Below are 27,534 nucleotides of genomic sequence, written 5' to 3' on the forward strand. Positions count from 1 at the left end.
CTCAGGCTCATCCTCATCGTGGCACTGGAGGATTCGTAACACTACGCTTTTGGCAATTTATTCCACATAATAAAAATGAACATTCTCTTATTATATATATATATATATATATATATATATATATATATATATATATATATATATATATATATATATATATATATATATATATATATATATATATATATCGCTCGGACACGTTCTACAGCTGCGGTGCTGACGTTTATTTCTTGCTTTACATCGTTTATTTCTGCAGTTACATTGTGTTAATGTCGGTACAGTTTGAAACAATATCATACAGGAGGATAGTGTGACCGTGTTTTAGGTGGCACAGGAGGGTTCTCTGCACTTATTCCTTAGCGACTTACTTTGCATATCATACATAACCACTCCAATGTACAGTACGTTATTTAAATCGCTTAGTAATCAACGCAGTTTACATCAACAACAATCAAGAGGGCACTGAGGTGTGATGTCCGGAATGAATCGCTAAGGATGATGTGTTAAGACTTCCCCAAAGATAACTAGAATTCGACCATCTGACACACTAATTAAAACACTAAGGGACTGACACGCAGGCTCCTATGACTCTCTCTCTCTCACCTGTATAAAATTATGTGGAGTTGGTTGGAAGAAAATGTAGGATCGAACACTGAGAGGTTTGAATTACACCCTATCAGTCTATCATTCAGTCTATCTTTCTATTATCATTCTATCTATCTATCTATCTATCTGTCCGTCTATTACCTGACGCAGCATCCTATAAGTGGCCTAGACCTTCGGACGTCCAGGAGCTTTTGTCACTACTCAGTAACAACCCCTCTTCCCACCACACCACCACCCTCCCTTGCATACTTCAGCACCTCTCTCTCTCTCTCTCTCTCTCTCTCTCTCTCTCTCTCTCTCTCTCTCTCTCTCTCTCTCTCTCCTCACCACACCGCCACCCTACCTTGCATACTCGACCACCTCATCTCTCTCTCTCTCTCTCTCTCTCTCTCTCTCTCTCTCTCTCTCTCTCTCTCTCCTCACCACACCGCCACCCTACCTTGCATACTCGACCACCTCATCTCTCTCTCTCTCTCTCTCTCTCTCTCTCTCTCTCTCTCTCTCTCTCTCTCCTCACCACACCGCCACCCTACCTTGCATACTCGACCACCTCATCTCTCTCTCTCTCTCTCTCTCTCTCTCTCTCTCATTAACCAAGGCCTGAAGGCGGCGGCAGTAAAGGCGTCCGGTTATGTAGTCCTTCTTACCTGGTCTGTTGCCAAGTGAAGACACACACACACACACACACACACACACACACACACACACACACACACACACACACACACACACACACACACACACACACACACACACACACACACACACACACACACACACACACACACACACACACACACACACACACACACACACACACACACAAACCCCTCTAGTTCGAAAATTCTCTCATTTAACAAAATCTGGGAATACCAAGGCAAGTATTCTCGTCAGTGAAGAAGGCTCCCTAACACCTTGTCCTAAGCGATTTATTTAGTTTATTACACCTCACTGTCCTATTCTGTTACAAAAATCCTTCTAATGTCGCCATACTCATAGTACAAAGAGATATCAACCAGCTATATCTAAAAATAAATCGCAAGGGTACAGTTGCTAGGGAGACTCCTTACCCGAATAGAACGGGCAAACACGTCACCAAACTGAAGGGGTTAAACAAAATAATAATAATAATAATAATAATAAATAATAATAATAATAATAATAATAATAATAATAATAATAATGAAGATGATTGATGAGGATGAGGATGAGGATGAGGATGAGGATGAGGATAATAATAATAATAATAATAATAATAATAATAGTAATAATAATAAGTCCACCTCTGCCTCTTTTCAGAAATAATAATAGTCATTTGTAGTTCTTCCTCTTAAACCAGGATACGATGTTCACCCTGTGCCTAAATAAAACTACCAGGTGTGTGTGTGTGTGTGTGTGTGTGTGTGTGTGTGTGTGTGTGAACTCATACCCCCACTCCACACACACAAAAATGCTCTCAAATCATTCTGTTGCCTCTAACTTCACACTTTAGCTGAGGAACATGACAAAGATTACTAAATCAAATTATTCCACTCCATAAATCATATTCTCTGGCTAAACATAATTCAACCACTTTAACTAAACCCATTTTACTTTAATTTGGCCTAAAATTGCCGTCTTCCCACCATGAATACTAAGTTGCAACAATAGATTAATACTAGAATATGATGCCAGTCACGACGAAGTGCAATGGAAAGGATGTACAACCGTAGCATTGCCTTTACCTGCCACCTCTCCACCTTGAATGCTAAGTTGTAACAATAGATTACCACTACAATATGATGCCAGTCACGAAGAAGTGCAATGGAAAGGATGTACAACCGTAGCACTGTCTTCGTCTACCATCTACGTACGTTATATAAACTGCAAAAGGACGAAAATCTGAACCAAGTCACTGTGAAAGAACTACAGTACAGTCACGAAGAAGTGCAGTGGAAAGGAGCTAGAGCTGTCGTATTATTTTCTGCCACGGAGATACGTGAAATAAGCTGCACGTGGACGAAAATCTGACCAAGTTAATGTGAAATGAGGAGATGAGTGAACAGATTATAATTAAGCGTGAAAAGAGTATAGTTAAAGTGACGAGATTATAATTATTGAAAAGAGTATAGTTAGAGTGACGAGATTATAATTAAGAGTGAAAAGAGTACCGTATAATTAGAGTGAAGAGATTATAATTAAGAGTGAAAAGAGTGTAGCTGGAGTGAAGAGATTATAATTACGAGTGAAAATAGTATTGTTAGGGTGAAGAGATTATAATTAATAGTGAAAAGAATAGAGTGAACAGATTATAATAAGAGAGAGAGTATACTGTAGTTAGAGTGAAAAGATCATGGGTAGAGTGAATATAGAATTATTTAAAATGCTCTCACATTATCTTGTTCTTCCCATACCTTACCTCACAATTGGTTCACCTTACTTCCTGGTCCCCTAGTACATTAGTTACCTGGCCTTGGTTCAGCAGGTAAGAAGCACGGTACCCTATAATCAAGGTAGGCAGGAAAAACCCATACTTCCTCTCTCTCTCTCTCTCTCTCTCTCTCTCTCTCTCTCTCTCTCTCTCTCTCTACTTTGTTCACCTTAGGCTGTATCTAACTCCTACGGACAGAACAGCGTCTCCTGAGCTATAATAATAATAATAATAATCTATCTATCTATCTATATACCTAGGCTGCTTCCCCCAAGGAAAGGGAGGTAGCCGAGACAGGACGACTCACTCTCCATTTACTCATCCATTCAAACACATTCATTCGCATCTTAGCCCCAAAGGGGAGAACGGACAGATCCTCACCGCATCACACCGCACAAGGGTCAACTGCGCAATGCAAGCAGTGACATCCACAGCAGGGCCCGACAGCAGAACTGGTTTACCCCTGCCACATCATAACAGACCCATCCCCTTACCCGCACCTGACCTGACTAGCTGATCAGACCAAATGCGGGAGAATATCCCCTCAGGGCTGCGTCATCACTTATTCATTCACAATTTCTCTCCATTTATTTCTGTCACGCACAGCCACTCTTCCTTGCTCAACAGACATCCCTCTCACATCCAGCGCTCTCTTCACACTGTCCATCCATCCATCCTATTCTGTAGTAGTTGCAGTAGTAGTAGTAGTACAATTATTATTATCATCATTATTATTATTATTATTATTATTATTATTATTATTACATACAGTAGGGGTTACAGGATTTAATAATAGTCAGGTATGAAATCAGGAACCGTACGCTGCAAATTGGGTGAACCATATCTGAACCGTGTTTTAGTGGACATAAGCTTCGTAGCACCTCTTACTAAGTGATTTAATTTACATGTTACAACATACTCCTGCCTGCTTTTTTAACCGGTTAAATATTTAAACAGTTTCCATCTACAACATACAAAAGATTACCGAGGCGTAATGTGAAGAATAAATCGCTATAGGACAAGTGCTACGAAGTCTGCCATGCCACTATAAATATGGAGGCGAAGAGAATGGAATAATCTGGAAGTAATAAGGTGGTTTAGTGGGTAATTACTGCGCTCCAATTAGATTGAGCCGGTGAAGGTTTATATCCAAGGGATGCTTGCGGTTTATTGCTCACGTAATGCCACTCAGGGATGAGTGAGGCTGGTCACTCTCATCTTAAATGTCGGGACCAACTGTCTAGCCCCGGGCTCCTACTCTCCTCATGGGGCAATGTAGGATTGGATGATGGATGGATGGATGGAATAATATCTAAAGCATGGTCGCAGTGAAGGGGTTGAGGCAGATCACACTTTTGCTGTGTTTTACGCATTACACCTGGCGACGAGCACAACAGTTTACTATTTCATTTCACGTTGGTGGTAGACGATTTTCTTCGGCTTAGAAGGGTCATCAATGAGAGAGAGAGAGAGAGAGAGAGAGAGAGAGAGTCTACCTTCTGACCGAGAATTAACTCTACGGAAGGCGGTAACCAAAATACAATATCCCAGTCAGGACCATCCCACGAATTTCCATCATACACCACCTAACGACAGACAATTTCATGCAGGTCACACGGCCATGGAGACAAACGACTGAATGAAAGATGGCAGGCAGTGGTGACAGTGCTATACGCTGTGGGAATGAGCAACACATGTACTCTTGTTGTTGTGTGGCAGTGTTGTGGGCGGGGCTACAAGACACACCACATTTAGCAGCCAATCAGGAGACAGACATACGCTCGCACACCCACATTTCTCTCTCGTATTAGCCAATCAGGAAAGAAGATATCCGCACATAACCTGGTTTTCCTATCTTACTGACCAATCAGAAGACATACTGGCACACACACTCTCATTCCCTTTCCTAATTTAGGCTTGTTTTTGTAACGATGTGAAGAGACAATGGAAAATTCTGTACTTGTCTTGATACAAAATAAGATGCAGTAACTAGCTCACACTATATTAGTTTAGTAGTAGTAGTAGTAGTAGTAGTAGTGGTGGTGATGGTGGTGGTAGTGCCGTACGTAACAATATCAAGGTAAATGGCAAGATTCTGCACCCTTAACTTCCTACAAAACAAAAGTACTGTAACTACTTTTTTTTTTTTTAGCAATATCAAAACAAAAGGCAGGATATTGTACCCTTACCTTCCTGGAAAACAAAATAACTAAGGTTGTTTTTGTAGCAATATTAAGAGACACGGAATCATTCTGTACCCTTACCCTCCGATAGATTACAAAACAATTACTTCGAGTTTGTTTTTGTAGCAGTATGGCGTTTTTGTAGCAGTATGTAGCAGGCATGGCGTTGTGATGAAGGTATGGAGTAGAGTGTATATAAGAGAGGAGTGTGTCATTTGGAGGGAGGGCAGCCACAGGGCGGATGGAAGGACTACATGGAGATATGTTTGTGGTCATAACGTAGGGGATTAAGGTGTCTGGTTCTATAAAGATACTGAAAATAGAAGAATCTGTACTTTTCCTTCTTTGTCCTTCCTGTAAAACAAAATATATTACGATATTTTTTTTCATTAATAAAGCTTTTGCACGAAGAATACTTTAAAAAATTATGCTCCTTTCTCCTTACACACACACACACACACACACACACACACACACAAGAATATAGAGGAAGTTAGCAGTAGGTTTTATGATCACGGACTTTGAAGCGTTCCTTTACTAACGTTGATTCATTCTAACTTGGAGGAGATTTTCGTCCTTTTGCAGTTTACTTCACGTAGATCAGTGGCAGAGTAGAAAAATACCACGTCTCTACATTATTTCCGGGGCACTTCTTCGTGACTAGCATCATATTCTGGTGTTAGTCTAATAATACACCTTAACATTCAAGATAGACAGCAGCAATTTTACGCATATAGTCCTTTCATCTCACTTGGCCAATTATCCTCCTTTTGAAGCTTATATTACGCAGCTGACTGGCAGAAGACACTACTACGGCACTACATCCTTTCCATTGACTTGCATCATATTCCCGTGTTAATTAACCTCTGTACCTGAGACTCGAGATGAACAGGTGGAAATTTTAGCCATAGTGGTGATGGTGGTAGTAGTAGTAGTAGTAGTAGTAGTAGCAATGGTAGTAGTAGTAGTAGTAGTAGTAGTAGTTGTTGTTGTTGTTGTTGTTGTTGTTGTTGTTGTTGTTGGGGGTGGTGGTGGTGGTGGTGGTAGTTGGTGGTGGTGGTGATCAGCGATATTGGATAGAGGTTGATTTATAAATCATGTATTATGTTGGCGTTGACAGGTATGCGCTCCCTGAGTCCTTTTTGTTTCAAAATATTTTCAGTGAAGGATGCCTTCTAAGCAGAATGTAATCGTTTGGGGTTTGACAATATTTGTAATCGGGAATAATAAGAGGAAAACAGGAAGCAGGCAGGCGCGCCCCGCTCTGTGTGTTTCCGTGTGTCAGTCTCAGGCAGTTCTTAAGTGGGGTAAAATTGGGTGATAGTAACCACAGTTATCATTATTATTATTATTATTATTATTATTATTATTATTACTGTATTATTATTATTATTATTATTAATTACCACCGTCATCATCGCCATCATTTTATTATTATTATTATTATTATTATTATTATTATTATTAGCCCATAGTAGAAGTGTTGTTGTTGTGGCTTGAGGTTCGTCTGAAATGTGAATGCGGTGGACTGCAGGCTGAAGTTGCCATTCTCCCGCGTTTAACCTTCCTCCATTTGGGGGATAGGGAGGGAGCTGAGGTGCGTTTGTACTTGGCCACAACTTAAGGCGTCACTCATCACCTCCACAACAGAAAGAGAGAGTGAGGGAGGAGGGGGAGGAGAAAGAGGAAAGCTAATATTAACGCAATTCATGCATTTCCCACGAATCAAACGATACCGGTAATGTTTGAGAGAGAGAGAGAGAGAGAATCATCTGAGTAACCTTGTCGTTTTCAGCACCTAGCACATGACTAAACTTCCCGTGTGTGTGTGTGTGTGTGTGTGTGTGTGTGTGTGTAAGGCATTCCGGCCATAACCAGTTTCGTGGGCCGTATTCTAGAACGTCGGCTTAAGAAGTATACTTACTCTCCTTCGTTAGTGATTTGCATCTGCACATGACTCGGTAATATTGTCTTATTATGTGTGACCTAAAGTCTGGCCTGATGAAAGGTTATAACAACAGGCAAGGGAATAATAACGTGTAATATGCAGACTAAATCGCTGAAGGAAGAGGTACCACGAAGACCTGTGAGCTGACGATAATGTGGACTTAGTGGTTTGGAGGTTTTGTAACGCCTGTCCCTCAGCAGTCATTCTGCACATTATACCTCATGATCTCCTTGTATGTTATTGGCTCTGGAGATGCCATAACACCTGTCAACAGGAAGCGGTGCCAAGGCTCAGGAAACCCGTCCCTGGCAGTCATTTTAGAGCTGGATTATAAACACGACAGGATATCTAGGCAAAGCTGTCACATCAAATTTGGTGTTAATCGGGTGAAAATTGACGATTTTATGCCCATTTGAAATTTTAGGCCCGACCCACCTGACACTGACCCCCCTACTGCTAACGGGGGGGGGGAGGTGATCCCCCTGATGTAATGAAGCATGTTATAGGATGCAGATTGGAAAGATGCACATTTACGATTTGGTTTCATGTCGATATGACAAATTTGAAAGGAGTTATGGCGATTTTTTTTTACTTTTTTTTTTTTTTGGGGGGGGAGGGGCGCATACGGCTTGGGCTTTGGCTCAGTTTGGTCCAAAATTTAATCTGGTGATCAGGTCATAGCCCATCATCCCTGTAACTTTGGTCAAAATCGCACCAGTATTCATCAGAGAAATTACTAAAAAAAAATACAGGTTCTCTCTTCATCGCACCAGTAGTTTTCGCATACAGTTGTTTGACAGACAGACAAACGAACAGACAAACCGAGTGAAAACAAAACCCGTCCGCGACCCTCCTGGGACGGGGACGGGTACTTAGCATCTATAACATTTTACCTCATTATCCCCTTGTATGTTATTGGCTCAGTAGGTTGATATTGAAGGGACATACATGTGGTCTATATATAACGCTCCCCTCTTAGCAATTATTCTGCACATTATACCTCATTAGCCCCTTCTTTGTTATTAGTACGCTGAAATTAAAGATATAGAGGTGGCCCATATTTAACGCTCCTTTCCCACCCCTGGCGGTTTCTCGTGTGTTTCAGGGACGGCTAGTTATCAATCTCTTGCTTTATGTTTTTCCTATTCCCAGTGCTACACCCACACCAGCAGACCGAGCCGTTCCCTTATATATTCCAATGTTCTCTAATCATTAATATTCCTCGTTGATGATGATGATGATGATGATGATAACTACGACGATGATGATAATAATGGTGGTGGTGGTGGTGGTGGTGGTGGTGGTCAGATGAAGATAACAAAAACAACGATGATGATGATGGTGATGATGATGATGATGATTATTTCTGAGCGCGAGGTTTCATAATACCGTATCATACTGACTGCTATGATGTGTTGCATGATATAAGTGGCTTTGGAGATTTCGCAACACCTCTTCCTTTGCGATTTATTCTGTACATCTCATTATCACACACACACACACACACACACACACACACACACACACACACACACACACACACACACACACACACACAGGACTGAAAACAAGACACTCTCGAACTACCAGTGATGAAACAACTTTAAAGGGAAACACTGAACGAGGATGAACGAAATGACGTGGCTAACCCTTTTATGGTCGGTCCAACTCATGTATTATATTCCGCCTGACATCATAGGATTCACTGTGCTCAAACTGAATCATACAAGCAAGAATATTAATGAGCTATGTATTATGTATCAATCTACCTACAGCCAGACTTATGACGCTTGTGTAATATATGTATAAGGGGCGGCCACAAACAAAACACATATCACTCTGCCTTCTGCTTTTTGGCTACCTTCCATCCAACTCATATCTCTATTTCTCATAACTCACATCCCTATTTCTCATGGATCTCTCCCCTCCATCCCTCCACCTCATCCTTGGTCTGCCCTTCCCCTCTGCTCCTCCACCTTGTGCAATCACCAAATATAAACCTATGCCTTCAGTGACCTGTTATTCTAATGCCAAGTCTTTGTCCACAGGTGCTGATACAGACACAGGACTTCAGTAACCCAAAGTACAGAGGAACGTGGCACTGCCTCACACACACCATCAAACATGAGTCCGTGAGTACAGATATAAAAGGTTTGTTCTCTAATTACGTTAACTCCTTCAACCTGATGTATCACATTACCTGCTACAGCCAGTTTTATTCAGCATGAGACTTTTCAAACTGGGGATTAGACACAGCCTTCATTAACCCCTTCAACACTAAAGGTCTGCACTAATTTGTATAAAACAGTCTGGAGGTAGCATTAACATGAAAAGTCATCAAACTGAAGAGGTTAATATCATCTGCCTGATAAGTCAGAGAGGAAGCACTCAGAAAGCGCATAACTCCGACATCACCACAGTCTGTATTTCTCCCTGTCTATGACCTCCAATCTTTTTTATAGTGTGACCATTCATCTCAGAATGGCTGGATCATGATTTGGGCTCTCTTGTGTAATTTACTATGAGAAAGACAGCCATTTCTTCAGGCTCTCAGTCACCGATTCCTTCATCTTATATTCAATGAATTGTAAAGTTCAGTACAGTACAGTACAGGCATGATACACACCCTACATACTTAATGTGTAGAAGCAAATTTTGAATAATTTCGGTCACTCACTGGCATTATCGCAAGTGAACTGATTCATTTGCATCATCACAAGTGAAACTACGACTATAATAGGTTTGCATTCAAATCAGCCTTTCAGATATTTTTTTTTTTTTTTTGTCAAGTACAAAAAAAGGTATTAGTAAGCCTCTACTTGCTACCTATGAAACTGAGTGGGCAGGTTTCCCAAACTTTCAATACAGTACTACCAGTTGTACAAAGAAAGTGATATTTTGTAACACATACCTGACTTAACAAAAGGCACGTGTATCCCAGTAACGTCCTATTTTTTCCTTCAACATGGCACCTTTGAACCAACAGCTAGGCATTGCTTTTCCTACAGATACGAGGGCTGTACAAAGGCATGTCATCACCTATGGCTGGTGTGGCCTTCGTCAACGCTATCATATTTGGTGTCCACGGCAACATGTCCAAGCGCATGGAGGACCCAGATGCATTAAGGTAAACTAGACATGCTTCCCTATTTTCTTCCATGTATATATAGCTGCTTGAGAGGGATGCCTTCACACTATGACTGGTCATAAAGGTATCCCTCAATTCCCTCCCTATTCCCTAAGAAGTGGAAGATAAAGTGCATAAGGACAGCTTCAGCCTACAGTTCACCAGGTTCACATCCAAATAAGCCCACAACATCAACAAAAACAATCATCCATATTTTAAACATATGTGCAGATGGTGCAGGATTCAGATTCAAAGATCTCAAACACTAACAGAGAGCAAAAACATTAGGTGTGGGACTGCTAATCCCAGTTCAGTCTCTCCCTTTTTTACCATCTGGTCTGCAAGAAACATAGGGGGGAATATTCTTTCTCCCCTACCCCATGGATAGGTTGTATGGGTTTCAGTAAACCACCTGGCTTGTCACTCAGTGTGATCAACTAAAAGCAGCACTATATCAAATAAATGGATTGTGGGAGCCCCCACCTACATGTGGAAAGGTGTACCTGTGAGGTGGAGCCAGGATGCTGGGGGGCTGGGGGTTAAATGATGAACAAACGGATGTGTGCCTATTCCATTTAGCCTGCTGCTGATCAGTTTTCCCACTTTCATATTCTTTCTTTCACGTTGATTTCTGGATCCTGCCCCACCCTCACCTGCTGGTGGGAAAAAAAGGTGCGATAATGATGTGCAGATGGTTAAACATGTGAGGCAGGGACAGGATTACAGGGACTCAAACGTGTGTGAATGACTGTGTGGCACATTTCACTGGATATGTCCTGATGACAATTCTCCCACTTCAATAATTTCTCTTTCCCTGTTTCTGAATCTTACCTCACCCCATCCTTGAGTGAGATATATTGTCTGGATGATTATGATTTTAAGTGACATGGCAAGGATGGTCTCTGTCGGCAGACCAAGGAAATCAGAGGATGAGACCCTGTGGAGGGACTTTATAGTTAAGACACTTGATTGGAATGCTATAGGAAGCCATACAGCTTAACAGCATTCACCAGGTGGGAAAAAAACTGGCCCATGTAAGCATGGAATACTATCTATCTATCTGTCTATCTATCTATCTATTGCCAGACGCCTCAAAGCTGTGAAAGGTGCCACAAAAATGTAAATAGTATACGTATGCAGGGAGCAGGGTACTGGTAAGAGCATATCAATATCTCAGACCTGAGTATTAAATGATCTTTTCTCTTGGCAGATCACAAGTGATATGTGGTGCAGCAGCAGGCTTCTTCCAATCTTTTGTGGCGTCACCCATTGAGCTGGTGAAGACCCGCATGCAGATCCAAACAGAGAGTGTCAATGCAGCCAAAACTACCACCACATCAACCCCCACCAGCTACACCAACCCACTCCAATGCCTCAAGAGAATCATCAGAACAGAGGGACTGCGGGGACTCTACAGAGGACAGCTCGTCACCATCATGAGAGATGTATGTCGCTGATTTTTCTTAAACTTCCTCTCTACAAGGATATTTTTTTGCAGTACACCTTCTACATAACAAACTACACTACAATACTTCTGGGAGAGTGTGTAACATTAAATTTGAAAATTAATTAAATCCCAGGTTAAACGTCATCTTAGTTTACAAACCCAGGTTCACTCCATACCAGTAGGGTACTGTTAATATTATGCACATACTATACCAGTACCTACTTACTGTGTATAAAAGACCGAAAAATTTAAGTACAGGAACTGATAATTACTTACTATGTATAAAAGACCGAAAAATTAAAGTACAGGAACTGGTAACTAATTACATAAATGCAGCACAATAAAATCAACTAAGTAGGTGGCAGTTGCCGTGAAAATTCTTACACAATGCCAGACAGAGCTAGACTGAAGCTGTAGGTGTGTTGGTTGGCTACATCTGCCACATGTCCCAAAGCTTAACTGTAACTACTGTATACAGTATGAGAAGAGTTTTTGGCTGGCTCAGAGTTTGATAAGCCAATATCAGTAACTGGAAGTTAATTATAAAGGGAATTATATATTCTTGCCACCAGATGGTTTTACTCAGCTCTAGTGGTCCATGTAGTATTTGGGGGTGCCCATCATCCACTACTCGATGCAGTGCTATCTTTAGGCAACTCAACACTGAGTGACAAGTTAAATGGCTTCCTGTAACCCATGAAACCTTTTAATTTTAGGTTTTAACCAAATACATTCTACAACAAATGCTTAGTGGTTTAGCAGGTCATTGCACTTCAAGTAAATGTGCATCATAGTAGGTTAAGTCTGAAGAATGTTTGGAATCTGTTGCTCACAAAATGCTACACAAAGCAAGGCAGTTGGCCACTCTCATCTCAGGATTAATTAGCTTAGCCCTGGACCCCTACATTTAATGATGGTTTGTTAAAGAAATATCAACAAAACAGTGAGACTTCTAAAACTGAGAAGTTACAACAGTCTTCACCTCCTCCTTCATTACTAAGTGACTCTGCCAAACAAGATATCACTTACAAACAGGGCTTGGAATTGAATTGGAATTGATTAACAATACTGTGAAATGGAGTTGAACTGGAATTGAGAAAAATATAGAAATAAAATTAATTGAACTACACTGTAATTAATATCAATGAACTGATACGAACTGATGAGTGAGCTGATGAAATTTTATACTGTAATATGCAAATTCATTATTGTACAATAATTAACTTACAGTATACTCAAATAAACAGTAAAACAGGCATATAGTTTGTTATCACAAAAAAAAAAGTTTAAAATAATTTGAAACCTCATTTTTAGTTCTTTCCGTTAGATTAATGGTACTGGATTGATTAAAATTAATTTTGAATTGAAAACATTTTAACTGAATGAAATATCGACCATAATGAATTGAACTGAATTGAATTGGAACTAAAGATTTCTTTTTTTACGAATGAACTGAATTGAAACTGATTAACTGAAATTTTATTCTGAAATGGAATTGAATTGAAGTGACAAAAATGAATTGACCCCAGCCCTGCTTTCAAACAAGATATTACTGTAATGACTGGGCTAAGCCCCTACAGCCTGAGGAAATCTCTTAGCAGTTTATTCTTGCTGCTACCAGGCAATATCATTTAGTTCTGCAGTGCTCCCTGGAAATGAAGGATCAATAAAGGCAGTATCTAACCTCGCCAATTTAGAAGTCTCTATACAGCTAAATAAAATCATCACAAGGTAAAAAGTTATTATAATAATAATAATTGTTATCCTAGGTGTTTTTAGGGCGGCTTCCCGTCCTAGAAACGCCTGGCTCATTGCTGGGTTCCTTTTAAGACCGGGGCTAGACCACAGATATAGGAGGAACAGGGCATCAAAACTCAGGGCAACAACCTACAAGTATATTCACAAATCTCATTCACAAGAACAATAGATTATCTCACGATATTTATGACATCAATTCTTGGGCTGCTGATTATGTGGGAGTATCTCACAGGATACGTGATAGACACAATCGGGAGTGTGGGGTGGTAACTGTTCACTGTATCAGTCTTAGTGCCATAGGATTAGAGGCTTTACTACTGCACAGTCTCTTAAGTTAGTGGCCCCTGGTTCTGTGGGAGTTCTTATATTCGCTGTTGGCATTAGCTCCGAGAGTGCATCTGATATTGATATTGTCGCAGGGGGGGGGGGAGAATTGGGTCTGACGCGGTCACAAGGGCAAACGGGGGGGGGGGGTGTTGAGTTTGAGTGGTCACTGTTTCTCTTTTACGGAAGCCTTGTCACTATCATGGCACTACACTTCACTTTTCTCTCTAGGCACTGTCACTCTTGGAGTTCACTTTTGGCATTGACTTCTATGTGCGCTCACTATACCACCTGCACTAAGTCACTTATCCGTGGGTAGGAGTGGTTGTCGTCCCTTCTGCGTGTTCTGGTTGGCTGCAGGGGTCTGGCCAGCAGGGTAGGGGTCAAACAGCTTCTCCAAGCATCTCCATATCTGCCTGATAGGAAAGCCGCATCGCTTAGGCTGCGAGCCGGGGAGGCCTCGCCCCGGGGTGCTGGGGGCGTCCTCAGGAACCTGGATGCTGTGGTCCTCTCCTTGGTGCTTCACCATCAGGATGGGGCTGCGTCGTCGTCCTGGGGAGGGGTTCGTCAGGAGCAAGCCTTCATCAGGGGCCAGCTGCAGGGAGAACAGCCCCGGGAACAGTACAGGGCCTTGCCACTAGGCTGCTAGTGGAGGACTCTCTGATTGGAAACTAGAACGACTGCAGTAGGGTGCCGGAGGGCGACGTGCGGGCGTAAAGCAGCCGGAGGCCGTCTCTCGTCTGCAGGTGCAGCAGGAGGCTGTCACCAGCATTGTGTCCTCAGTACCATCACCAGTGCTGCAGGTAGCCCAGGTGGAGCGGCTGGAGGCCATCTCTAATGTGGAGCTGCTGGAGGCCATCTCTAGTGTGGAGCAGCTGGAGGCCGTCTCAATAGTGAAGCGGCTGGAGGCCGTCTCGATAGTGGAGCGGCTGGAGGCCGTCTTGATAGTGGAGTGGCTGGAGGCTGTCTCGATAGTGGAGCAACCGGAGGCTGGAGGCCATCCCCGAGGGGCTGTATAGGGCATAAGGTTCAGCTCTACCCCGATCCTGATGCTGGCCGGACTGGTGAGAGGGTAATGCACCCGGGCTGAGGTGTTCGGGTCAGGTTGGTTCCAGGGAGTAGGGGCGCGCGGCTACCCGGGACTTGTGCCCATATAGCACAGACACCCCGCTCGTTCCATCTAACCCTCTGTTGTCGCCTCCTAGGGGTGTCGTGTCGTTGCTGGGTGTCGTTATTTCACCATCGTCATGGTGGGAAGTCATGTCCCCGTGCCCGGAGGTAGTACATGTGGGTGGTGTTGGTGCTGTGTTCCAGCGTCAGGTGTTGTAGTAGAGCGGTTCAGCAGCAGGTCATCTGGTCTTCGTTTTGGTGTGGGCCGTAAGTGAGGAAATGGGTGGAAGGTTGGGTGGCCGCCTGGAGGAGGCAGAGTAGGTGATGGGGCCCGCGGATGGGGTGTTTTGCCCCAAAAGCTGGAGCCCAGGTGGCGCACCTGATTTTCATACCTCGCAGATGTTGTTGCACTGGAGGCCTCATCTGAATGCTTGTGAGGGTGGAGGCAGTGATGTTTTTATGCCAGGACAATGCGCGTCAGTTTTCCCTGGGGATAAAGATAGGAGAGGGTTGAGCTTGGTGTATCATGAAGGTGATAAGAGTTGTGTGGGAGAGTTGGGGGAAGTCAGTTCTTGTGGTGGAGGGGAGGATGGAGGGGTGGGGGTTGGGGTGGCAGTGTATCTTGCAGGAGGGTGTGAAATGAGGCCAAAGCAAGTGACAGTGGTTCTGAGGGCGGTGAGGTGGGTGTACGATATCGTGCTACTCCGGTTGTATTTGGGGTTGTGTGGGGGGTGGTGGGGATGGGTGGGCAGCCATGGTTGGGGGTGGTGTGCAGGCGGTTGAGAGCGTCTTGGTCCGGGGTGGCGTGGGTGTCGCCAGGGGGGGGCACGGGGGGAGCGGTGTGGTGGGGGAGGGCGGAGGTGGTGGGATGGGGGATTTTTGCAGGGTTGGTGAAGGCAGTGGTGAGGCGTGATGCGGCGTGATGGGGGATGGCATCGATGATGGTGGGGAGGGAGAGGATGGAAGGGAGGAGGAGGGGGTGACGTAGCAATTGTAGGAATCGGGAGGGGAGGTCTGGGGTGGCGCGGGATGGTGATGTGGTATTAGGGCAGGTGGGGTTGGTGGGGGAAGGGGCAGCGGTGCGGAAGGGGCAGACATGATGGTTTCTATATGTGCGGGGGGTGTTATTGTAGTCTATAGTCACTTGGTAGGGGTTTGGAACATGGGTGACGGTGTAGGGGCCCACGAAGCGTGGGGCAAGTTTATGAGGAACTGGTAGCTCCGCCACCATCACGGTGTCACCTGGCTTTAAGGGGTTGGAGTGTGTAGCATCCGGTTGTAGGTCTAGGCCATTCTGGAGGTGGTGGAATCGCCTCTTAAGGTGATGGAGGGGATCGGACGCGGGGGGAGCGGAGGGTGGTTGCAGGTGTTGGCGTAGGGGGAGGAGGAGGGGCGCTTCCCCAAACACGCGTACGTGCGGGGAAATGCCGTCTTCCCTGGGGCAGGAGTTCATCCCCCATTGGATGATCTTGACATGGGCTAGCCAGTCTTCATTCTTGGTTTCTTCGACTCAGGCTCATATGTGATTCATCAGGGTACGGTGGCTCCTCTCACATATTCTGTTCCCTTGCAGCCAATACAGGGAAGAGTGTGATATGCTGTAGCCAAATAGGTTGGCTAGTTCCTCCCAGATAGCGCCAGAAAATTCGGGGGTGTTGTCTGAGTGTAGGGCCTGTGGAATTCCAAAATAGGGGAAGATGTGGCAGACCAGGGCATCTGCTACAGCAGCGGCATGGAGTTCCTTGGCCGGGCACACTATGAGGAACCCGGAGGAGGTGTCCACAAAGGTGATAATGTACTGGTAGCCCGCCTTAGGTGGTAAGGGCCCCACCACATCCACAGACAGCAACTGCCAGGGCTTATGGGCAGTGATGCTCCCCGAAGGGCCGGCTGTGCGGGTGATGTCCTTGCCCAGTGGTCATGCTCGGCAGGATTGGGTGGTCTGCTTGGCCAGGTGGGAGGAGTTGGGGGTCCAGTAGATGTCATTGAATATCTGGAGGAATCTTTTTGTCCCAAGGTGGATCCCGTTGCTGGAGTGATGTTGCATGACGTCCAGGGCGGTGTCGGGGGCAAGGGTGATGTGCCCCGACGGAGTGAAAAGATGGTCGCCCTGCTGCTGTACTTTGGCGAACAGGTGGGATGGGATCCAGGGTGGCCAGCCTTTATTAAGCCATTGTAAGAGGGGGTCCAATCCGGGTTGGAGTGCACGGATGGGGAGACAGGAGAGAGCGTCGGCATTGGTGTGGAGTTTGTCAGGGCGATAGAAGATCTAACAGTCGAACTCTCCTAGGGTCTCCCTCCATCTAGTAAGCTGGGCGTTATGTGTGTCAGACTGGCGGAGCCATTGGAGCGACTGATGGTCGGTGATGAAGATGATTCGGGTTCCTGAAAGGTAGGCCTGGAAGTGCTCCAAGGACCAGATGATGCCCAGGCACTCCCTCTTTGTAGTGGCGTAATTCCACTCCACCTGATTTAGGGTACAGCTGGCACAGGCGATGATGTGCTCCCACCCCTCTTGCACTTGGGCAAGGATGGCACCGATGGCTATCAGGGAAACATCTGTGTATAGTCGAAACGGTAATGTGTAGTTGGGAAAGGCGACAATCGGGGTGGTGGTGAGTTGCGCTTCAGTTCCCGCAATGCTTCCTGTCGTTTGGTGGTCCAAGTGAAGGGTTCCCCCTTTCGAGTCAAGTCATGGAGGAGTTTGGCGACATCTGTGAACCCCTTTACGAAGTGCTGGTAATACGAAGCAAGGCCCAGGAATGCCCAAACTTCATGGACATCTCGGGGCAGGGGGATGTCGGCGATAGCGCGCAATTTGTCGGGGTCAGGTGCTATTCCGTCCTTCGATATCACGTGCCCCAGGAAGGAGACGGTCCGGGCAGCCAGGACGCATTTAGAGGGCCGTAGTTTCAGGCCGGCCTCCCGGATCTGCTGAAAGACTTCTCTGAGGCGGTGGAGGTGATCGGCCCATGTTTTACTGGAGACATTAACGTCATCCAGATATGCCAGACAAATTTCCCAGGTCAGGCCGCTGAGGACGGACTCCATCAATTGGGAGAAAGTGGTGGGGCCATTGCAGAGGCCAAAGGGCAGGACAATGAATTCATAGTGTTTCCCATTGCTGGTGGAAAAAGCAGTCTTCTGTCTGTCCTCGGGTTGCACTGGGATTTGCCAATATCCCGATTGGAGGTCTAGTGTGGTGAACCAGGAGGCGCCGTACAGGGAGTTGTCTATCCTGGGAAGGGGGGTGGCATCTTTGATGGTCATGTCATTTAAGCAGCAGTAATCAACACAAAAGCACATGGTGCCGTCTTTGTTTTGGACGAGGACAATGGGAGAGGACCAGGGGCTGGTGGAGGGTGAGATCACGCCGGCATCGAGCATTTCCTGGACCTGCCGGTCTTCCTCCGCCTGCTGTTTTGGGTTTTTCCATCTGGATGGTTGGCAGATTGGCGGTCCTGTGGTGTATACCTGATGTGTCAGGTAGGTGGTGTGGCCGATGTCGGAGGGGCCTGATGCAAAGAGGTCCTGCGAGTCCAGGAGGAGATGGCAGAGGGTGTCAGCCTGGCGGAGGGAAAGGTACTCAGGTAGGGGGGGGCAGGGGGGCAGGGGCGGAAGGAGGGACAGTGGGGCAGGGCTCCGCTTCTTCCATCTCTCCCACAACGAGTCCCTTTGGTAGCGTGAGCAGGGTCGTGGAGATATTTGCAATAGGTGTATTTACTGCTGCAATGTGCAAGGGAAGGAAGGTGGGGCATAGGAGACAGGCTGAGAGTGTTCCTGGTGGCAGTCCGGGGGAGAAGAGGACAGATGTTCCAGTGGGCCTGTTCAATGGGAACCAAACTTCATGTTGTCAAGGAATTGTCATGGTGGAGGCGATAATGGCGGGAAAAGTGGGGGGAGGGGGGAGGTCAGGGGGGGCATGGGAGGGGGGGAAAGCCGGGAGAGGGGGGAAAGCCGGGAGGGAGGGGAAGCCAGGAGGGGGGAAATGGGAGAGGGGGTGTGGGTGTTGGGGGGCGGGGTGCAGGTGCATACTGATTTCAGGGCCTTCAGCTTGTGGCAGTCTATGGTGGTTTGTAGCTTTTGCAGGAGATCCAGCCACAGGTACCCGTCATAATTTCAGCAAGAGGAGTCAAAGATAATAAATTTGTGTTGAGTAGAGGCACGCTGGTGGGTGTTGGCGCGTAGGGCCCGGGTTTCCCCACTGATAGGCAGGGGGCCATCCCTGGGATCCATGAGATGAGTGGACGAGGGACAAAGCGGGCCGAAAGCCGACTTGTGACAGGAGTAAAAGTGGCTGTAGAGGCAGATCTGGCCGCTACCGTGTCGACCAGCAGCCTTGCTTTCACCCTGTTCAGTCTCATCTTGTCATAGACTGGGGGGCGGTATTAGCGAGAGGCGGCCCCCACCACCGTGGGGAGGTGCGGGGGTGGTCCTAAAAATCCAGCTGTTGGGGCATTTCCTCTTCCTCCATCTCCAGTTCCTCTAGGTCAGTGCTTTCTATAGGTGAGGTGTTATCTCGAGGGTCCTCACCTTCCAGGGAGGACACTTTGCATCATCCCGGGATGCTCAGTTTCCGCTGGGCCACCTTGAGCTGCTTCCGTATGTCGTGGAGTGGGCATCGGTGGCTACATGCGAAGAATTCCCAAGGGTTGATTGATATGAGGTTCTGGTTCTCCCTCTGGCAAACGTTTACTTAGGGGATAGGCCCTGGGTGGATGGGGCACCGGCGTGGGGTTGATGTGGGTTGGTAAGGATCGGGGCTTGCTGTGCGGTGCTGGTTTGTTGGTCAGGAACTTGCTAACTGCGCTGATTTGTTGGGAGGTGGAGTGGGAGGTTAGAAGCCGTCCTATTATATAGCTGGACATCCCTGTCTAGCTCCCCTGCTGGGTCGTGTATTGTGCAGTGCTCCTTGACCATGTTGGACTCTGATCAGCGTATTGAATGTATGTTGTTCCCAGGTCTGTGTGTCTGCTCCCAGGTATGCGCAGTGACGAGCCGCCTTGCCTGGATCAGTGTATCTTCCAGATTTCCGTTGTACATTATATTGTCCAGTTGTGACCGCCATTACTATTTCGAGGGAGGGTGCGATGGCTTCTGTCACTATTTTCGTGAAGTTTGTCCATGAAAGGTCGGGGGTGACTTTGGGGGCAATGCTGGCCGTTGCCTTGCCCAGCAGTGGCAGGATTACGGCTGTTTTCTGTCTATCATCCTCGAACCCGATATCAAGCAGTGGCTTGATGATCAACAAATATGTGTGGATGTTGTACTGTTCTGGTTCAAATTTGGGTAACTGGACATGTGGTTTTGCCGCCATTTTGATACTTTCCATGTTCTGTTCCTCTTTTAAAATTATTTCAGCCCAGGTCAAGAACCACCGCTGTCCGCCAGTGTTATGCTAGGTGTTTTTAGGGTGGCTTCCCGTCCTAGAAATGCCTGGCTCATTGCTGGGTTCCTTTTAAGACCGGGGCTAGACCACAGATATAGGAGGAACAGGGCATCAAAACTCAGGGCAACAACCTACAAGTATATTCACAAATCTCATTCACAAGAACAATAGATTACCTCACGATATTTATGACATCAATTCTTGGGCTGCTGATTATGTGGGAGTATCTCACAGGATACGTGATAGACACAATCGGGAGTGTGGGGTGGTAACTGTTCACTGTATCAGTCTTAGTGCCATAGGATTAGAGGCTTTACTACTGCACAGTCTCTTAAGTTAGTGGCCCCTGGTTCTGTGGGAGTTCTTATATTCGCTGTTGGCATTAGCTCCGAGAGTGCATCTGGTATTGATATTGTCACCAGGAGGGCAGGGAGAATTTAGTCTGGCACGGTCACAAGGGCAAAGGGGGAGGGGTTGAGTGTGAGCGGTTACTGTTTCTCTTTTACGGGAGCCTTGTCACTATCATGGCACTGCACTTCACTTTACTCTCTAGGCACTGTCACTCTTGGAGTTCACTTTTGGCACTGACTTTTACGTGCACTCACTACACCACCTGCACTAAGTCAGTTATCCGTGGGTAGGAGTGGTTGTTGTCCCTTCTGCGTGTTCTGGCTGGCCGCAGGGGTCTGGCCGGCAGGGCAGGGGCCAAACAGCTTCTCCATGCATCTCCGTATCTGCCTGGTAGGAAAGCCACGTCGCTTAGGCCGTGAGCTGGGGAGGCCTTGCCCTGGGGTGCTGGGGGCGTCATCAGGAACCTGGAGGCTGTGGTCCTCTCCTTGGTGCTTTGCCGTCAGGATGGGGCTGCGGTGTCATCCCGGGGAGGGGTCCATTAGGAGCAGGCCTTCGTCAGGGGCTGGCTGCAGGGAGAACAGCCCCAGGGACAGTTCGAAGCCTTGCCACCGGGCTGCTAGTGGAGGACTCTCTGGCTGGAGACTAGAACTACTGCAGTAGGGTGCCGGAGGGCGACATGCAGGCGTAGAGTGGCTGGAGGCCATCTCTCGTCTGCAAGTGCGGCAGGAGGCTGTATCCGACGTTGTGTCCTCAGTACTGTCACCAGTGCTGCAAGTAGCCCAGGTGGAGCGGCTGGAGGCAGTCTCTAATGTGAAGCGGCTGGAGGCCATCTCGTGAGTGGAGCAGCTGGAGGTTGTCTCGATAGTAGAGCAGATGGAGGCCGTCTCTATGGTGGAGCAGCTGGAGGACGTCTCTAATGTGGAGCGGCTGGTTGCCGTCTCTTAGTGTGGAGCGACTGGAGGCCATCTCTAAAGTGGAACGGCTGGAAGCCGTCTCCAAGGGGCTGTATAGAGTGTAAGGTTCAGCTCCACCCCGATCCTGATGCTGGTTTGACTGGCAAGAGGGTAATGCGCCCAGGCTGAGGTATTTGGGTCGGGCCGGTTCCGGGGAGTAGAGGCACGCGGCTACCCGGGACTTGTGCCCATATAGCACGGACACCCTGCTCGCTCCATTTTACCCTCTGTTGTCGCCTCCTGGGGGTGTCGTGTCATTGCTGGGTGTTGTTATTTCAATAATAATAGTAATAAAATAATAATAATAATGATAATAAGAATAAAAATATATTCTCAAGCTGCAGGGGTAAGGTGACCAGAGTCCTGCTTTTTTGACGTCTGTCCTGCTTTTTAAATTGTGATTTAAATGTCCCGATTTTTAAGCAAATTATCATAAATGTCCCGCTTTTAGAAAATTACTGTTACATTAGATATAACATGTGCTTCTTTTATGAAATTATGATGAAATAGTAATATTAAGCATAATCCAAACCAAATGAAATACCAAATTATTGATATAAAGTGTATAATACTAACTGGTAACTTTGGTCAGCCCATTCACTGTCCAGTACGATATGTTCGGAAATTGGGAATTCGTGAGACGTTACGTGTGTGTGTGTGTGTAATTCACCGGGTCGGTCAGGATCACTTGATGGTCGTGATCGTCAGCTTTTACCCTCCCGGAAGGGAGCTGAGAGCTCATATAGTCCGTTCTAAGGGCAAGGCTGTGACCGTCACACACGCACCCATCCCCTTGCTCAAGGGGGACAGTAACCACCCACTTCATCAGTGAAACTTTTCGCAACCTGAGCGAGGCACGAACTCCCGTCCACCAGTTGGCAAGCGAGAACGTTACCACTGCACCAGCGAGCGGTGTGTGTGTGTGTGTGTGTGTGTGTGTGTGTATTATCCCCTCCCCGTAAAACAGATAACTCAAAGTCAAGTGGCCACCCCTTACGGGATTATGGCGTCTGGCAATATATATATATATATATATATATATATATGACAATGTCCTGCTTTTAGCTCCAATCTGGTCACCTTATGCAGGGGCTAAAACTTGTATCCAAATTTCATACTGTATATATATTAGGGTAGCTGCCCGTTATTCTCATATTACAAACAAGTTACTCTAAATTTGTCACAGCACTAAGTAAATGGATTTTTACATAAAATAAAACTAAGAAAAAATTGGTAAAAAATTATCAAATACACCTTGAGATACTTCAACATACCTCTTCCCCCTTGTATGCTTAAACTCTGAGAAAAAACAAGTTCAGTAAAATCTAGAGATAAATGCAGAAATGTATATTATATACAGTAATTCTGTAAAATAAACCTATATAGAAAAGAAACTACCTGTGTAAAACTATGGAATGCTGCAACATAGATGAAACAAAACTCCATCACAATGCCTAATACAGTACAATGCCTACAAAAAATATCCTTACTTTGTGTTACTGTACTTTGAAATCATTTGCCTTACTACAGAACAGAAGAGTAATGATGCTTGCTAGGAAACCACTAATATCCTGGGTAAGGATACTTTTTGCAGGTGATGTACAGCTGTACAGTATTCTTTACAAATTCTAATTCAGGAGAGTAATGTACTATCATGAGCAAAAACTGTCCTACAATTCCCTGCCAGTATTGTATCTTTCTTCCACATTTCCAATTCCTTCTTGGAAGTCAAGCAGTACCCTTCAAGTTTTATAATATTTTGTTGTGTCCTTCATACCACATCATATTAGAATGTTTAATGTAGCTTCTTCCATTGTCATTGGGTGTAGGAAATCTTAAATGTAGCTTCTTCCATTGTCACTGGCTGCAGGAAAGTGTCAATTATCTTAGTGATAGTACAGTTTTCTACAAACGAGTATGGGTGCTCAATAAGTGGTATTACAGGTGCCTGGGTTCGCATCATACTTCCTGACGTACGAGTATTTGACCCGCTCCTTCATGAGCGATGACGGTTTTGTGTCACCAGGAGTTGTGTTGATGGCCGGAGGATCAGCAGGGGCAGCATCTTGGCTATTTTCCTACCCCATGGATGTTGTGAAGTCAAGGCTTCAGGTAAGACAGAAGCTGAGTGTTACTGCCGAGTAAAACTACTTCCCTTGCAGATTAATTATGTGCAGCACATACTTGTGTAAGCTCAATTTTTTAGCCCTGGATGGCAGCTAAACCAGGAGAAAGTGCGATAAAGATTGGAATAGATGCCACGAGATGCATAACCGTGGTGCTCATCTCCATAACTTAGTAGGCCTTTGAGCCTGTGATGGGTTATTCACTCATTAACCTGGATACAAGGGCACTGTATCATCCAGGTTACTACGGTTACTTCCCTTAGCTGGTTCCCTAGGAGAGAAAAATTCCTAATTCAAACCAGAGGCATCACATACAGGCTGGTGACAATAAGAATATAAGGCCTTTTAATATCTGCATTTCATAATGCAGCAAAAAGGGTTTGTGGTGGGTTACTGATGCATGCTGTAAAACAAAACCTGAATAAAAAAATAATAATACCAGTAGCCTAATAATAATAATAATAATAATGATAATCCATCCATCGTCCAATCCTACGTTGCCCCATGAGGAGCATAGGAACCTGGGGCTAGGCAGTTGGTCCCGATATTTAAGATGAGAGTGACCAGCCTCACTCATCCCTGAGTGGCATTACATGAGCAATCAACACCAACCATCCCTTGGATATAAACCTTCACTAGCTCAATCCGACTGGAGCACAATAATTACCAACTAAACCACCAGGAGCCAAAATTTGATTATATGGTTACCACCCAGCATAGTAAATCATTTCCTGGTGTACAGGAAACCATCTGGCTTGTCACTCAGTGTAGAGTCACCCAAAGGCAGAAGGAGGAGGAAAGAATGAAGGAAAGAAAGATAGAAGAGGGAGTGTAAAGTCTACCAAAGGCAGAAGGACAAGGAACGAATGAAGGAAAGAAAGACAGAAGAGGATGGAAGGAATGAAGGATGGAGGGGAGGAAAGGGCAGACACCCAAGAGCAGCACTACATCGAGTAAGTGGATGGTGAGCACCCCCACCTACCACTATAATAATAATAATAATAATAATAATAATAATAATAATAATGATAATAAATAATAGTAATACAGTAATAATAATAACAAAAATAATAATAATAATATATCAAAAAACACCTCTACTGGGATTAAGGTATCTTGCTATATACACAAATAAAATCCATATTCCAGTCATTCTTTCCTGCAAAATTTCCCTGAGTTTTCTGCACAGCATGGTGGTTTTTCTGTTGGCTGTAGCTAATGAGCTGGGAGGGGGGGATATTCTTGCTTTACTATCCTCTCTGTCAGTGAGAAAAGACACCAGTTACAGTCCTCTCTGTAACATACTGCTTCAAAAGGACTATTGGGTCTCTGTTTGCTTTCCTCTGTGCCCATCTGTACTTGTTTGTTTATTGTACGGTTCTGTTTAATTATCTTCCACTAACAACAACACAAAATCACTATGGTTGTTAGCTTGTATGTTACAGGCTATGTATAAAAATCAAGAACTAACCGAACTACTGTACCAGTAATAATCTGTTTACAATACTGTACTGCTAATTTGCTTTCCGCTCACAAAATCACTATGGCTGCTAATCTATACATTGCAGGCTGATGGTATTTTTGAGGTGCGAACATATAGGCCGAGGTAAATATGGCATTGTGTAAAAAATACTTAAGTACTGTACTGACCAATACTCTTGCTAACCATTCATTACTAAAGCTTGTCCACCTTAATTTGAAAGAGATTTTTGTCCTGCTATAGATTACTCCCCATGGTTCCACACAGCATCACATTCTAGTGTTAATTTCTTGTTGAAGCTCAGCATTCAACTAAGGTGACAGTTTTGTACCAGGTTAAAGTAACACAGTAACACAATATCAACTATCTATCTATTGCCAGATGCTCTAATCCCATAAGGGATGGCAACAAACAAATCCTCTCCCATATGGCTGCCCTTCCTCCAACTCTCACATTCCTTTGTCTCTCTCCACTCCATTCTTCCAACTCAAAATAATGAATGATGTTAATCTGCATGTTTCAGGCTGATGGCACAGGTGATGCAAGGAAGTACAAAGGTATGCTGCATTGTGTCAAGAGCACCATCGCATCAGATGGTGTGGGAGCTTTCTTCCGAGGCCTCAACTCCTCCCTCATTCGTGCCTTCCCCACCAACGCTGCCACATTTGCTGTTGTAACCTGGACCATGCAGATGTTCCAGGCTGCAGATATTGAAGATGGGCTGCAGTACAGATGGAATGAGGTCTTGTCCAGAGGAGAGGCCCTTGTTGATGCAGCAGCCATTCCAACCATCCAGCTTGCACTGTCACAACAGAGCCATTGGCAAACTGTTGCATCTTGTCTTCCTCAGGTCATAGCCTGTTCAGATATAGAGACAGAAGAGGAGCTTGAGGAAGAAGAAGAAGAAGAAGAACATTCTAGTTACTTCCAGAGAAACTGCAGCTGTATGAAGGCGAGACTTGGTTCCCTATCCATGTTCGGCAGAATACCAAGGTTTCTAGGGGCCGTTTATGCGAGACATGATGGCTATGAGAGCAAAACACTACATGAACGTCTCTGTGATGTCCTTGCTTGTAGCAGACCTTGTATCTGGGCACTCACAAAACACCAGCATAACCTGAGCATAGTTCTATAGTTAAAGTATTAACAAAATGTACAGTGTAGCCCTCATTAAAAGTTACAGATGAGCCCCAAATTATATATATATATATATATATATATATATATATTTAAAACTGGTATTTTAAACCAGAAAATGCTCCAAATCATTCCCCCCATACACACTTTTTTAATACAACTGGTATTGTACAACTGAGACAACTTGCAAATCAGCTTTACAAGTAGCAGTTATGTATTTTTTCCCTACAAATGGTGCTATAATTTGGGGGTCTAGTAAATCAACCTTTCAATTAACAATGAAACATTAATTTGCACTTTTGTGTGATCTGATTTGGTAACAAAAGTAAAAAACTTTGACTTATAATGAGGACTATCTGAAAAGGCATTATACAGTATAAGTTATGAGATAAACTGACATGTTAAATGTACAGATAATGTGGACATTAAAACAAACATCTATTGTTCTGTCTATCTCATATGCGTACTATATAATGCCTATAATTGTCCTCTTACTCATAATAAAGTGATATTTTGTTAGGTTATTCTTGTATATTTATATTGTCCTTCCCTTTTATATATATATGAGCAGGTTCTCATACATGCATTGATACACACAGACTCCCCAGTCAAATAAGCTTTTCATATGTAACACTCTAATTGCTTAAGCTGCATCACACTAACAAGAACTGTACAGTCAAACACAAAAGTCCAGCTGCCTCTCCTGCCTCTTTCTCATTACTAGATTCACAGATACTAAAATGAGACACACTGGACAATGGTGCACAGTATCACCAACAGATGAAGGATGATATGAACTTCAATCCACTCGGTCACAATCAAGTATCTATGAATCCAGTGATGAAATGGGCAGGAGAGGCCAAAGGACTTTAGTGCCTGTATTTAACTGTAAATGGTATAATGTTTAGCCCCAATGTGATAAAAGATACTGTGTACATGAGGACTGATGGCATCTAAGGTTACAAGTGTATGTGTAAAAGCTTACTATATAATTTTACAAACATTTTCTTTGACATACACTATTTTTTTTTACGACTGACTCAATTAATGTCAAAACGGCTGTACCTTTGTGGAGTGTATTGGCCATTTTATGATTAGGTTCTACTGAAAGCTTAGCATTTTTTTTTTTTTTTTTAAGTAATTTAACTCACTGAGACTGGAGATATTTTTCATTTAGTTCCTGCC

At 44.8% G+C, this 27,534-nt stretch overlaps 1 protein-coding gene across 1 annotated transcript in view; it reads left to right on the forward strand.

Annotated features, from left to right (window-relative positions):
• Positions 1–26,347, forward strand: part of LOC145418557 (mitochondrial basic amino acids transporter-like) — a 59,177-nt gene extending 32,830 nt beyond the window's left edge. The window contains exons 3-7 of the mRNA XM_080286926.1: positions 9,196–9,279; positions 10,156–10,274; positions 11,485–11,719; positions 23,551–23,718; positions 25,736–26,347. Of these exons, the coding sequence (XP_080143052.1) occupies positions 9,196–9,279; positions 10,156–10,274; positions 11,485–11,719; positions 23,551–23,718; positions 25,736–26,347 (1,218 nt within the window). The remainder of the gene's footprint in view (positions 1–9,195; positions 9,280–10,155; positions 10,275–11,484; positions 11,720–23,550; positions 23,719–25,735) is intronic.
• Positions 26,348–27,534: the final 1,187 nt, after the last annotated feature.

Source organism: Coenobita brevimanus, chromosome 115, assembly GCF_032717465.1.
Source record: "Coenobita brevimanus isolate Jiangsu-jjx chromosome 115, ASM3271746v2, whole genome shotgun sequence".
NCBI lineage: Eukaryota > Metazoa > Arthropoda > Malacostraca > Decapoda > Coenobitidae > Coenobita > Coenobita brevimanus.